The 15,607-nt window shown below is 39.7% G+C and overlaps 1 protein-coding gene across 9 annotated transcripts in view; it reads left to right on the forward strand.

Annotated features, from left to right (window-relative positions):
• nrxn3a (neurexin 3a) overlaps window positions 1–15,607 on the forward strand; it is a 187,800-nt gene that overhangs the window by 27,602 nt on the left and 144,591 nt on the right. For all 9 annotated transcript variants that reach the window (XM_037796373.1, XM_037796375.1, XM_037796376.1 and 6 more), the window contains exons 3-5: window positions 2,893–2,913; window positions 4,496–4,522; window positions 8,836–8,847. In XM_037796373.1, coding sequence (XP_037652301.1) covers window positions 2,893–2,913; window positions 4,496–4,522; window positions 8,836–8,847 — 60 coding nt within the window. The remainder of the gene's footprint in view (window positions 1–2,892; window positions 2,914–4,495; window positions 4,523–8,835; window positions 8,848–15,607) is intronic.

A 15,607-nucleotide genomic window follows, 5' to 3' on the forward strand; every position in this document is an offset into this window, starting at 1 on the left:
TGTGAGGAGATTATGGCCGTTACAGTATCGATGATGAAGACAGTAATAATCAAGCCCTCAGCACAGCAATGACTCAATCCTTTGTCCTGTGGGAATAGCGCGTGTGCGTACATACATACCTCCCGTGCGCTGATTTACCTTCCACGTTAATAATGTGCAGGAAACATCAGTTAAGCCAGCGCTGATGAAATAAAGCAGAATTTGAAATACCTCATTAATCACTGTGCTCTCCCACTTTTATCCAACACATGATGAATCATCCCTTTAAGTAATCCACTTTGAGCTCTAATCCCTTCGCTATCCTTGCGTCACCTTTGGGGTATTGAATTAAAACAGAGAGTCATACTCTTACCTAGATTATGTGTCCACTGTTGAATAAATAGGTTTTTCAAAGTGCCAGTGAGTCACTCCTAAGAATGGTGATCTGTTTGGACTTTATTTTTGGGGAGAATTTTTCTGAGGAGAGCTGGAGGATATAGATTTGTTACATTCGTAACGGAGAAAACGTATTTCAGAGCTCCCTGATGCAGTAATTGTATTGCGTTAAATGCTGGCTATAGCCTGCCACTGGGAGCTGGACCTACAGTATGAGTTTTTGACTGGTACTTTATTAAATATGTATATGTTTGCATCCCTCCATCTCTCTCTCTCTCTCTGTACACACACACAAAGCCTGATGACAGAAACAGAGGCACAATACAGGGGAGGTAAATTGTCAAAGGAAGTAGGTCAAGATAGAGAACAAAATAATGCCAGAGCAGGATGGGAGGCGAGTGAATCCAGCTGATCATCAGGAGAGAGGGACAGAGGGAGATTGAGCTCTGAATCATGGATTAGTCAGGAAGTCAAACTGGAGTGGGGGAGAGAACTGAAAGATTAATTTAACATTTTCCACTCCCCACTCTTTTTCATACTGTAGACCCATTTTTGTCTTTCTTTAGGGGGGGTACAGGGGGTCTTTAGGGTCAGATAGCAGGTCAACAGTAGATGTCAAATAGAAGTGGTGTACATCATCTGAAAGCTGGGAACCTGAAGATTAATTTAAGATGCAGCTCAGCACTGTGTGTTTGTGAATTTTACCATTTTTTTTACCATTGGAGAATTGATAAAAAATGATCAATAATCCCTCCAAATTACCACATTAAGACACCAAGACCTTGAGGAACACCATAGAAAAAGCCATGCTGTGATTTAGTTTCAAAAACTTTTGACATCTGGAGATTTCTGCAAGAATTGCATTTTTCGGTGATTGGATGGTGAGCACTTCTGTTGTGTAAACTGCTCAGAAACCCCCTTATTGTCAATCTAGCTAGGAAAGCCATCCGTCCTCTGAATGCTCTAGGTCTCTAGTTTATGGCTTTAAAGTTTCATGAGGCTGTGATTATCCTAGAGGTCACCACAGGTCATTTTATACAGTGAGGTCAAGTTTCAAAAAATGGTCTCACTACAATGAAATGGCTTCTATGGGGACTATATGTCCCCTTTTTAACAAAGTCTGAACCTCTGACAGTCCTTTGAAGTAGTGAGGCCAAAGTGCCCCCACAATGCAGAAATGTCCTCACTACGATGGTTTAAAACTGATATTGGTCCTCACAAAGATATCAAGACAAGCCACACGTGTGTGTGTGTGTGTGTGTGTGTGTGTGTGTGTGTGTGTGTGTGTGTGTGTGTATGTGTGTGTAATCTCATCTCCCTCTGAGAGTGGGAAGAGTGTTCCTCTTCCGTTGCTATTTGAGTGTGTGAGTGTGTTTTATTCTATGGACATCTCAACTAAATCAACTGGTAAAGGACACAAAGGAATTGAGGCTTTAGTAAGATTATCCCTACATGTGTACACACACACACACATACCCAGCCTTCCTCTCCCAGATGACCATTTGACCAGCTGAAACAAGTCCTCAGTTTCAACTGAATTAATATCTAATGCATATCTGATTGACTTCTGTCTGCTTGCATTCACATTATCACCCTAACATGCCCAATTAGTCCCCCGCTAAGAACACTCTTCACTGCATCTCAATTCAATTACTTTCATTTTCCAGCTACTTCATTTCTGCGAATAGCCTCAACTAAATAAGGCAGAAGAGCAGTGGTTGTGATGATGAACATTGTCTGGTTTTTGCTGCACTAAGTTGTTGGAGCCTTTCGAGGGAAACTCACTGATCTGAGATAATGTTCTCAAATTCCACTCTTGACAGCCCGAATTTGTCAGCAATATTCATGGTTTCCTGGAAGATGAGTCAACTTTGACAATATTTTTTATAAAATAAAACCCTAAGTCCAATCACAGGACAGATATGTTTATTATTAAATTACCATCATTATTTTTTTAAATTCTGTAATAACTCTAATTGTAAAATCTTCAGTATGGTGTTTAATATAAACACTTTGGACTGGAGCTTTAAATCTGTAGGTTTGTTCTTTCAGTGCTTGGATTTGTCATAAAGCTCACAAGTCCCCTTAAAGGATGACCTTATTTTGGGTTTTGTGTTGCTTTTTTGCATGTCTATAACTTAGCAACAGCACCTGAGGATACTGATGAAATGAGTTGATGTGTCTGCACTGAAAGGTAACGGAAACACTGAAAGTCTGTGTGTCATCAGTGTGTTTATACATGGAGGGGAAGAGATGCCTCTTTTTCTTCACGCTGGATATTTCCTCTAATGGGACTGAACGATGGTTCCAAAAGCAAATGTGGCTGCTTTAACACCTCACTGTTAAAACTTCTTCTGCATTGTAAATGACATACACATGGCTGTGCCCACTGCCAGCCCTCTGTATGGACTATGAAGTGTGTAATATTTTGCATGACAGTCAACATGCAAGTGATACGAGTGTTTTTCTAATGCTGGCTTTGTTTGCTTTTTTTTTCTCTGTCTCCTTGTATTCCAGAGGTCAACAACAATATGCCAGGTGAGTTTCAATGGAAAAAATTATTTGTATAGCTGCAGATTTCCCGCTTTAGTCTCTGCTCACAATTACAATAGTATGTTGCCATAATGTATCTTTGACACAAAAGTGAAGACAGCTTTTTGCTCACTGTAATAGATTACTTAAATCACAGTTTGATTTCCAGACTGGGCAATGACATTAACCTGGAAAGAAGGACATGGGTTTAAAATCTGGCACCTATAAGTAAAGCAACTGTAAGTTATTTAAAACAACAGATTGTACTAGGAAGTATTTGCCATTGTCTTTATGCAATTTTACAAATTTCAAAAGAAATAGAATTCACCTGTTCACACTGGTTTCATTGGAAATCACTTAATGTGTGTCAAGCCCATTAGAGTTGATGCATGTTGAGTTGGCAGATAACTAGTCATCCAAATGTAATCAAAATTTTAACTGAATTTTCATAAAATTTGCTAAAGAAAATGCAAAGTAATGCACATTTCCATCTACTACTGTTATGAGAAGGTTCGCCCGCTTTGAATGATATCAGCCGTTAGTTGATTGGCCGTTATCAGCGGTTACAGATATATGGGTTAGAAGGGGCCTGCTACACCTACTAGTAGGTTCACCGATATGAATACGATACCATCCTCTACTGGCCGTAGTAATTAGGAGCCAAGGAGGAAGTCAGGTGACCTAGTATAACAAGCGACAATGCCCACCTAGGTGGCGGTCGGGGATGATGAGCGGGCCTTTTACCCGGCAGACCGCGTGAAACCAAAAGTCAACGTTGATTTATCTGACTGTACTTTTGTCACGTAAATGATCTACTTATTTGAACCCAAATCACGATCTTTAGTGGTTTTGTTGCCTAAACCTGAATTTTTTTTGTTTGAATTCACGATGTTTGGCCCGTCTGAAGCTTTAGAATGGTAGCGATAACCACGGATAACGCCCATTCGATTGGCTGATAACATCCAAAATGGGTGGAATATCAGGAGTTGGTTCATGGAGATCAACAGAGCTTACAGTATTTTCCAGTCAGTGCCCTTTAAACCATTGTAAAAGAGGAGGGAAAGCTCCAGTCAAACCTCAAACAGTAGAAAACATGATGAAAATATGGCATTTCTGTTTGTTAGTATAGGAGGTGGTAGAGCTAAAAGAGAGAATAGTGGAGTGACATTCATCAGGTGGACAGAAACACCACTTCAAATGTTGCTCTGTAGCTGTTTGATGTGTAAATAAGCAAGTTCAATATATCAATTTAATAAGTTGTATGTAAATGTGTTCACAGCTTGTTTTTGCTGCCCCCAAGTGGCCAGAAAAATCAGTATTGCAGGTTTTAGTCCATTCAGCAGCTCAGTGAATGTGAGCTGAACTCTATACAGACTATCACTTCTGCTGCTAACATGCTGGTATTTCTCACGAAGAAAGCCACAGGAAGCTTTGTGTGACCTGTCGGTGTGTTGTTCTGATGGCATGCTTTCCCTCCTGGAAAACATGTATCATCACAATACCAAAGAGTATTGAAACTAAGTGTGGTCTTTTTCTCAAGTGTTCTCTGTCCTTCTTCCCCCTTCCCTCTCTCTTTTATCCTCTCAAGGCTTTGCACATATGATGGCAGAACAAGGTATGCCTCTCCTTCCCTCTTCTCTCTGTCGTGTCTTTTGCTTTGTGTGTGTTTTGTAGTGTGGTGCTGCATGTTTTGGTGTTGGTGTGGAATAAATGTGAAAGTGCATGGTTCTATATATACATTTTGATATACAGTGTGATTTTATTATGCTGCTGTACTGACCTACGAATCCAAAACGCACGACGCAATGGCGTGTGAAATGTGCAGTAATGACAAAATAGATCTAAAAGTAAGTCAAACTACAGTGGCCTCTAGCTAAAGCTAGCTAGTGAGGTGACTATGGCCAACCTCTGCTGGAGCTACATTTACTCATTGTTTTCCAGAGCAGTTTTGTGTATTTGCACAGTATTCATTTTGATGAACTGACATCACGATAATTTATTTTAATTTAAAAAAAAAAACGGGTAGTAACTAAATGCAGTTCATAAGAAGCATCTGCTTACAGTATTGTTAAAAGGAAACTAGCCTAGCGTTTCTTACTAACACAGTCCAGAAAGAAATAGTGTACTTAAAACACAAAAAAACATCAAAATTATCTTCTAAAATCAACACTGTTAATCAGAACCAGGTTTATTGCCAAGTAGATTTGTACACACAAGTAATTTGCCATGGTATCTTGGTGCATAATAATAAACATAGTAAGAAAAAACTAAATAAGAAACAAGTAAAAGTCATGAATCATAAATAACATAGAAATGTACTAGGAAAAATATGTTAAAATATGTGAAATAAATGTGTTTTAAAATGAAACAAGCTGTACAGTTGAGGTGTCTGCTGTTAGATGCAGCATATTTATATAAATAGGTTTGTATTAGGAGAGTAAATTGGAAGGTTAGTTGTTGTAGGGGCCTTCCTGATTTAGAGCTAGTCAAGGTAAATATATACCAGATGCTAGGTCAACAGGGTCTTGGGAGTCCCTCTCCTAAAACCATATATGTGGGTCAGAGTTGAAGAGACATATGATGGCTTCGTAAAAGAGGTGTTTCTATTAAAACCATATGTGGAAACTAAGTATTTGACCAAAACAAGCTCGGTATTTAAGGAGCTGTCTGTATACGTTTGGGAGAGTTCTCTCATTATTCGGCTGGAGGCTCTCCAAGTAACGTGTTACTTGTTTACAATACTGAACTTATTGTAATAAATTTGTTATACAACTAAGACAGTGTCGGCGGAGTTTCTCTTCAAACATCTTCAACTGCATCACCACAGAAGATACATCACAGTGTTAAAAACAGAGGATGGAATTTGCAAATATTCACAGTGTAAAGTATAGAGAATAGGTGATTAATAATCCAAAAATGTGTTTTAAAATTATCCACTATTTCACAAAAAAATCAAATATCACATAGAAGTCCAAAACCTGAAAATAGATTTGTGTATTAGTTTTTTTTTCTCTCCCCTCCCATTAATCATCTACGACCCCTCAGATTTATCTGGTGACCCTTTAGGGGGGGCCTTGACCCCCAGGTTTGGATCCGGTCTTCCCATGTTTTTGTGTCTAACGGACTAATGGGGACAATAATTTCTGAAACTGGTCCAGTATTGAGGGAGAGCGCTGCAGACGGCAGCTGCTCACAGGCTGCAATGTAATCCTATTGGGGCAAACTTATACTGTCATCTACGTCTACTAACAGTGCTGCTTTTTGCCATTACAGGCTCTGATTGTATATTATATTATATTATCTGATTGGACGTATCTTTACATTGACGCTGCTCACTGCCCTCATAGCTCGTTTAGTGGTTTGCGGTTACAAAGTTCTCCCTCAATACTGGACCAGCTCCAATTAAAGCTGCAAGCAGAGATGAACGAGCCCTCGCGCGCATCGGGGGTACTGGCGAGACGCTGGTTGACCGTGCATTCCCGTGACTGTCGGACACTGCATGCACAAGTTAGATGTTATTTAGATGTTATTTTATTTAGCGTGGAGTGTGTGGCGCTGGAAATTCCGTTTTGCAAATTTTGTACCACTTCCTGTGTCCACTATGTGGTGCTAGAGAAGACATAATAATTATACGTCATGTCGGTGTATATCGTGTAGACCACATCATGTCAATTTCATGTAAATCGGATGATCGTTGTCACATAAGGCTGACTTCCTGTTGTCAGTAGGTGGCGCTATGACTATAACTCAATATGGGCATGTAGATGTCTTCAGGCCTGGACTCTTATCCAGCTTGTGAAATTTGGGGCGGATTGGACAATGTAAAATCCAGTTACAACAGATTCCCGTGTCATGGCGAAACATGTAAATTGCCCGCCTCACCACGTCAACGCCGTTAAACAAAAACACAAAAGCGTTGCAATTTACCATAATGAAGATGTTGAGGTTCTGCTGACCAAATTTGAGATCGATATGTTGAATCCTCTAGGAGGAGTTTTGAAAAGTTCCATACCTGTAAAGTGCCTAAAATGGCGTATTGTCACATGACCTATGATGATCATTGTTCGAGGTATCGACTATTCCTTCTCAATTTAGCGTCACATTAGCAGGAGGGTTATACAAACCAAATTTGAAACAAATCTGATAAACCCTCTAGGAGCAGTTTGAAAAAGTTTGCATAAAATGCATGCAAAACGCAAAATATTTAATATGGACGACTTCCAGTTCGGCGGAGCTAATGAAAGCCAATGTTAAATATGTCCGAACTGATGAGAGCAATGTGGGTACCACCTTTCATGAATATTGGAGCAACTATGTCTCAACTAAGGCCTTCCACGCATTAGGGGGCACTATGGAGCCCGGTAAACACACATGAACCCAATCGCTGTATATTCTCGCAAAGGTATCAGGTTTTGATGGATGCACCAAGTTTCGTGAGTTTTCCAGTATACCGAGGGCGTCACAGACACGTTAAAAGGCTAAAAGTGAATAGGGGGCGCTATAGAGCCAATATGCTACGACCAAGCCCGATTCGAACGTCAAATCTGAACTGAATCTGAATCACATTTGAACATGGGTGCAAAGTTTTTGTGCATCCTAAAGTCCTCAAACGTGGGTTTGTTAAATGAAAATGAACGCACGAAATCCAACATGGCTGACTTCCTGTCGGGTAAAAAAAAATTGAAAAAAAAAAATTGATATGTTCTTGAACATGAGAGCAATGATCCCAACAAATATGAACATTAAAGGAACTTTTCGCAACTCTGGCTCGCGTTTGGGGGGGCGTTATGGAGCCCGCGGGCCACGCCCGAGCCCAATCACTGCAGAACTTTCAATTTTCTCCAGTTCTGAAACGCGTGCCAATTTTCGTGAGTTTTCGAGCATCCCCAAGCCCCTCAAAAAAGAGATTGCGCAGCAGAAAAATAATAATCTTTACAGAAACAATAGGTTCCTCGATCTTTCAGTGCCAGGGACCGTTGGGCCCCAGTAATTATTGTCCCCATCAGTCTTTTAGACGCAAAGTCATGGAAACATAGGGTCCAGGTTGAAAAATACAGAAGTTACTCTATTTTAAATACAGGACTTTTACTTGTAATGGAGTATTTGTGGTGGATGGATTGGTCAACTAAACGTTAGTCTTTGACACAGGAGGTCACTGTTTGTTTTCCATTTCCTACCAACAGTCAATGTTGGTTTCTTTTAACCACAATCACGGCAAGCCCTAACTGCAACCAAAAGGTTATTATTGTAACCATGACGACAAAGGTCTCCTTACCTAAGTATACTAACCTAAGAATGTATTTTGAACCAAAACCACGATCTTTCCCTAACCCTAACCAAACCTTAAGCATAGCGTTTTAAGATCACAAAACAGATTTATTTTTGAAATATCATCCTGTCAACAGTGGCATCAGATCAGAAAACACTTTTATGTGCCATTCTGGAGGGAATGGACCAATGACATATTTTGTCATTTAATTTGGAGGACTTCCTGTGGCGAAAAGAGCGACGTGTCAACAAAATAGCTACAAAACCATCACCACTGGCCTTTACATCTAAATACAGTTAATTCAATACAATAAATTTAGCTAATTTAAAAGGAGCTATTCACCATTTATATCTGGATTTCACTTGTTAATGAACCATTATAAATATGTCACACAGCAAAAGTAGCTAATTAATGTTATTTGCAGGGAATGACGACCAGGTTAGCAGTAAGGACATCCTAATGCCTGATACGGTTGCATGTTTCAAGTGGTTTGTGATGTACAGTTGCTGTTGTACATCGATTTATCCTCATGACATGTATTCATACATACATTGATACGGTTGGTGTCTTACGTCTCCTCCTCTTCTTCCTCCCTGGCTGGGCTCTCTCGGCTGCGGATCCTCTGCTCTTGTCTTCGCCTCCTCCTCCTGCTCTTCTAGCTAAAAGCAAAGGTACAGCTTTTTCGAAATCTTTCCTTTTCCGCCTCTATGAAAAGCGACGCTTGCTCTGTGAGTGTTGCGTTTGAGAAAGCAGTGCAGTGTGATGTGTTTGACGCTCTTGATGTGTTTACTTGTCTGTGTTCAGTGTCTCCTCTGTAATGGTTTCTCACAGAGGGCGCTTGGATTAAGCGAGTAATTAAGCCAACCTTAATTGAAGGAGAAGGAAAAAAAAGAGAGTGCTGCTTTGTGTTTCCTGACTGTGCGTGTGTGTGTTTTGTAATTGGTCAGAACGCGGGGACGGCGTGAGACAGATTCATGAACAGTCAGTGTGGATCAGTTTTCACAGGAACAAGCCTGCATCCTCTTCCTCAGTAAACCAGGGTTTCTACTGACATCGTTTACATAAGCTGCGTTCAAGTGACAGCGTTTATAATTCATTCTTACTACTGGCGGATGGAAGCAGTGACAGGACAGGGTTTCTGTTTGGCAAAGGAACTGACAAGTATACGGTCTTAAACTCTGTAGTCCTTTAACTAAAGTGATTGTTGTGGTGTGAACAAACTTAGGTGCATTTAGTTTTGGTTCATTAATGCTGGTGAGAATGCTGGCAATCAAACCTGAAATGGATTTGAAGGTATAGCAGGGGTCAGCTGCTGTGACTTCAAAGTTGTTTTATGTGAATAAATCTCACTTGCTGAACAGAAGTGTTCAAAAAAAAATCGTATCTGACTCAACTTGAGTTGAATCTTGCAGGCGAAAACCTGAGAAGACTTCACTTAAAGGTCCCATATTGTAAAAAGTGAGATTTTCATGTCTTTTATATTATAAAACAGGTTTAAGTGCTTTATAAATACTGTTAAACTATCAAATATATATAAATACAATATACAGAGAAATACACACAGACCGTATTCAGAAATTGTGCGTTTGAAACAAGCCGTTAGGATTTCTATCCATTTGTGATGTCACAAATATACAATTATATAGATCATTACACAGTTTTAAACATAAACATTCTAAATGTGTCCCAGTTTATTTCCTGTTGCAGAGTATGTGAATAACATCAGCTGAGAGGAAGTAAACATGGACCCAAACTGTTGCCTAGCAACGCAATTCCGTTGAAATGCACTAAAACAGAGCGTTTCAGACAGAGGGTGAATACAGGTATATTCAGGCAGACAGTATGAGGGAAATACAGTTTTTTTTGAAGATTACAGTATATAAACATGTTCTAGTAGAAACACAAAATACAAGTATGAACCTGAAAATGAGCATAATATGGGACCTTTGAAAGACACAACCATTCAGCTGACTGTATAGTCAGGACAAAACATTATATTTGTGTAATATTCTACGTATTTATCAAAAACCTAATTTTAGATATATCGCAGGCTACATGTTGAAAATATTCCTTGACATAGTATTACTAGTAGTATTTTTAGTCAAAGAAATTACACATAATAACTGGTACCCTGTTTCGAATTTAAATTTGGAACAAATTTAGTTTGAACCATTCAATTACTTTCAGTGATGAAGTTTGTCTCCTCACAACAGCATACTGAGTTTGAACCTGAACATAGTATAATATAATAAATAAATTATAATATCAAATGAAATCTAAGGGATAACGTTCATTTGTTATTTTGTTTTTTTTGTGTTTGTTGTGTTTCTTTTTTAAGTCATTTTTAGATAGTTGGTATATATATTAGGTGTTATTTATAGGGCTGTCAAAGTGTTAAAGTGAAGATACTTGTATCATATGAAACTAGAAAAACCTAATGAATCCATTGGTGCCAACCATGTCATAGTAGCTTGTCCTGAAGGAGGTTAAATAAAGCTCCATACTCCAAACAAAAACTGTCATGTCCATTTACAAAGAGGTCCCTTGACCTCTGACCTCCAGATATGTGAATGAAAATGGGTTCTATGGGTACCCACGAGTCTCCCCTTTACAGACATGCCCACTTTATGATAATCACATGCAGTTTGGGGCAAGTCATAGTCAAGTCAGCACACTGACACACTGACAGCTGTTGTTGCCTGTTGGGTTGCAGTTTGCCATGTTATGATTTGAGCATTATTTTTTTATGCTAAATTCAGTACCTGTGAGGCTTTCTGGACAATATTTGTCATTGTTCTGTGTTAATTGATTTCCAATAATGAATATATACATACATTTGTATAAAGCAGCATATCTGTCCACTCCCATGTCAATAAGACAAATCTCCCTTTAAGGTACATTTTGAACAGATAACAAATGTGCGATTAATTTGCAATTAATCATGATTAACTATGAACAATCATGCGATTAATCGTGATTAATTATTTTTAATCGACTGACAGCCTCAGTTATTTATTGTTTAATGAATTATTGTACGTACAGTAGGAGAAGCCAGGGTGTAAATGTGGCGACAGGGAGTGAATGATTTGAAGTGAAGATATGGGTGGAGAGAAAGCTGCAGACATGCACATGAACAAACAGATCGAGGGTCAGTAGAACAGAACAGAAACAGACAGAATGAGAGATGGCTTGTGTCACAAGTAGATCTATTATATGTTCTTGTTATGTATTTGCAACAGTTCTGAAGACACGAGGATAGATGTGTTCTATTTTCAGCTCCGTCCTGTCAGTCATAGTATTGTAGCCACCACATGCCTGCACACATGCATTCCAGTGTGAAAAATAATGTGTGTATTTATTTTTTTTGGAACCAATCATATTGCAACTTGGGAAGAGAAGAGTTTCTCCTCTTTGTCCCTCCTCCCTAGTCCATCTATCATCCCACCTTTGCTGTAGTGTGTATGGAGGTCTGCATTCGACTGTGCTACTGGCTGCAGAGTGCAAACACTCCTTATATGGGCATGCGTGCCACAGTGTTTTTCTGACCCTGCTGTACACACTCACACTTGACAGTCATGACTTCACAGCTATAAAAATGGAGTACAGTATGGCAATAATAGTAATAATAGCAGTACCACAGGCACTATAGACACATCATACAATCATATGACTGTAACACACACACTCACAGAGGCCTGTTTTTGAGTTAAACTCCTGCCTAAACATTACTTTACACTTTAACCTGTAGGACATCTTGACAAATATACTTTTATCTGTTTCTGCTTACCCCAATTCTTATCTTTACGACATTAGGGCCATTGTAGGTAAAATAAAAATAAATAGATAAAGATTACAGAGCCAGGGGAGCAGGGAATAAACAAGTAAAAAAAAAACTCAGAATTTCCAAGATTAAAGTCGTAAATTTGCGTGACAAAAAAAACTCGTAAAAATAGTGGAGTGCAAAACCGTGGTAACGCCAGCCACCGTCTGAATTTCGTTGCTCCTAAAGTCGTGTTATTAGGGTAAGGACGGACTCTGAGCGAGGCGACACTGAAAGATACATACACACATTTTTCTTTCATGATCTTTCAGTGTTCTTTTATGAATATGAGTAAATACCAATATTGTAGAAATTACATGAAAGTAGAGACAAACAACTTCTATTTTTGACAACACAAAGGTGTGTGTCTTTTATTTCAGCACAGCTAACAATAAAAACCAATGGATGGGTAGATGGGTGGATGGTTGGATGGATGTGTGGGTGGATGGGTGGATGGATTGATGGGTGGATGGGTGGATGGATGGATGGATGGATGAGTGGATGGATGGGTGGGTGGATGGATGGATGGATGGATGGATGGATGGATGGATGGATTCATGGGTGGGTGGATTGATGGATGGATGGATTCATGGGTGGGTGGATGGATGGATGGATGGATGGATTCATGGGTGGGTGGATGGATGGATGGGTGGATGGATGGATGGATGGATGGATTCATGGGTTTGTTGGATGGATGGATGGATAGGTGGGTGGGTGGATGGATGGGTGGATGGTTGGGTCGGTGGATGGATGGATGGATTCATGGGTGGGTGGATGGATGGATGGATGGATGATGGATCGGTGGGTGGATGGTTGGGTGGGTGGATGGATGGATAGGTGGGTGGGTGGATGGATTCATGGGTGGGTGGATGGATGATGGATGGATGGATGTGTGTATGGGTGGATGGATGTGTGGATGGGTGAATGGATGTGTGGATGGATGGATGGAGAAAATTTACGACTTTAATTCTTTAAAAAAAAGACTTTAAGACTTTAAAAAAAAAATCAAAAATGTTGAGTTTTTTCTCAGAATATTACCCCCTCCCCCCGGCTCCGGAATTATTATTTTTTTACCTACACTGGCCTTAATATCCTTCAGTGTATCTCTGCTCTTGCTGCAAAAAATAATATGAAAATACATACAGTAAAAATAATGTAATTAAGTACATTTACTCCAGTCCTGTTACTGTTTGAGGTACTTGTAATTTACTACATTTTTTTACATTTATAATTACAAGTTAATTTGCAAATCTAGATTTTACATAGAAATTATGTGATCAGTTTATAAAATAGGATACATAGTTATGGATTATATTATTTACATCACTGCCTTGCTCACCAGATCAGTCTGTGATGATGCACTTAGTGTGTGTAGACTCATGAACAGCGGTGCCATACTGTGGTTGATAAACACAAATTAAATCAGTATTTAAAAATGTGTAATTTAAAGGTCCTGGTAGGTTCCAGTGCAAAGTGTTCCAATACAGAAATATGTCAGTTGGTGTTTGCTTGTAACGGCTTCCCCCATTCACAGAACAGAGCTTGTGTAAGCTCCTGGAGATCCCTCTGCTCTTCCCACCTGTCTCTCCTCCTTATCCCTCAGTCAGATGGTAGACATTATTAGGCATCAGGCTCACTGTCGCCTCCTGTTAGGCACACAAGAGGCTCCATTCTGGCTCCATTTGCATGGTTGCTCGCTGGTGGCAGGGAGGCAGGAGAAGGCTCTTGATTATTTCATGTCTAGGACTGCTAGTCAGCCAGTAGGTACATTTGATCTTTAATTAAAACCATCTTGGTTTAGTTAGAAATCAGCAGTACTGCAATGATTTAAATATATATATGAACTTACCACAAACATATTGAGACCTAAGGACCCTTTCTCAGCAAAGGAATAAACACATACATTCTCCATTCACATACATATATTGTCACTTTCACATATGTATATACTTGACACCAGTAGCGGCTGGTGACTCAACAAATGGGGAGGACAGGAGGAAAACCAACCCACGGTGTCATGTCATTATATTAAGTTATTACACGTTATAATTTATTTCCTAATAAGCTGCTGTCTGATACTTTACTGCCAGTTCATCACGTACATACAGTGGTACAGACTGAAGATGACATTTGGACATCATCATTGGACCAACCCGTTGTCAATCTTGTATTCCTCTGGTTGTTGATTGGTAACAAGCCGTGGGAGGATCAGAGCCGTAGAAAGAGATGGCTCTGGTTGCCAGGTCTGAAAAGTGCTGTCATCTCACTTTCCGCCATGCTGTGAGTAGCATTGGGTGTAGATGAGCCTGTCCTCTGCCGCTCCAGGGACGAAGACAAGGATGTGACAGTTTTCCAACCGGTTGAGACAGATGGCCGCCCACCAAGAGCCTGGTTCTGCCCAAGGTTTCTACCTGTTAAAGGGGAGTTTTCCCTCGCCACTGTCACATAATGCACGCTCATGTGGGATCTCTTGTTGGGTCTATATGCTCTATATGAAAAGCCTATCGAGTAACTTCTGTTATGATTTGACGCTATATAAAAATATATTTAATTGAATTGAATTTCAAGGGATGATACAATATTTCTTAATACCCCAGTGGCTTGTTGCAGTCAGTGTTGCCAGATCTCGTGAGAGAAACAAGCAACCAGGTCTATAGAAACAAGAACAAAAGAAGCAACTCTCCCCTCAAAAAAGCCCAAAACAAGCGACCTTACCTACCTACCACAACATGAAAGAGAGAGGAGGCCACTTGATTACTGATATGTATACATTTATTTTGGATTGCATGCATTTCATGGCATTTTTGCGTTGATTTTTAACTTGTAACTTTACATTTTCCATGTCAGCTAAACTTAAGTAGAACATAAGTTGAAATTTGTTTTCATTTTTGCAGTCAGCAGTGTGTGGCGGCTGCCTCGCTGAACCGCTGTGTGTCTCACACGTTTGGTGTCCACACCGGCAGCGTTTCTTAAGTTAGCCTTTCATAATGGTCATTTCATTTAATTATAAATGTAATTTATATTTATTTTAGACAGAGAAAGGTTAAGACACGTGTGGTAATTTGTATATAATAGTAATAATCCACAATTAAAACCCCGTACTATATTAATTCATGGAGCCCTGCAAGTCACCGCATGTTCTACAACACTGTCCTGCAAATATTTCAGAATAAAAGCCTTGTGTTAACAAATTAAGGAATTCTGTCCACAGAAAAAAAATGCTTGAGGGCTTTTATTTTGAAATGACAGCAGGAAGTGTTGATTTAGAAATAAATCTTTACTTTTTTTCATGTCTGTGACATATTCTACAGATACAGACATTGAAACTGTAGTAACGTTTCTGATATGATGTCAATATACAGTCAATAGATAATTTTCACTGTCTGTTGTTGCTGTGAACCGCGCGGCACGCGGTAAAAATAGGCGAGACCTCCAATCTCTAGAAGAGACGCAGCCGAGCCGCGTGTCTCACGTGGACAGTGTGGCTGCTCTAACCTGTTAACATGGACGCCGAAATAAAAAACGACAGGTTGTGCAGCCGCCCCGCGCTGCTTTGACACCATGCATTCCTCAGTCTCTGCACTTGTCTCCCATCTGGTCACAGAAACAGG

Source organism: Sebastes umbrosus, chromosome 16 (assembly GCF_015220745.1).
Source record: "Sebastes umbrosus isolate fSebUmb1 chromosome 16, fSebUmb1.pri, whole genome shotgun sequence".
Classification (NCBI taxonomy): domain Eukaryota; kingdom Metazoa; phylum Chordata; class Actinopteri; order Perciformes; family Sebastidae; genus Sebastes; species Sebastes umbrosus.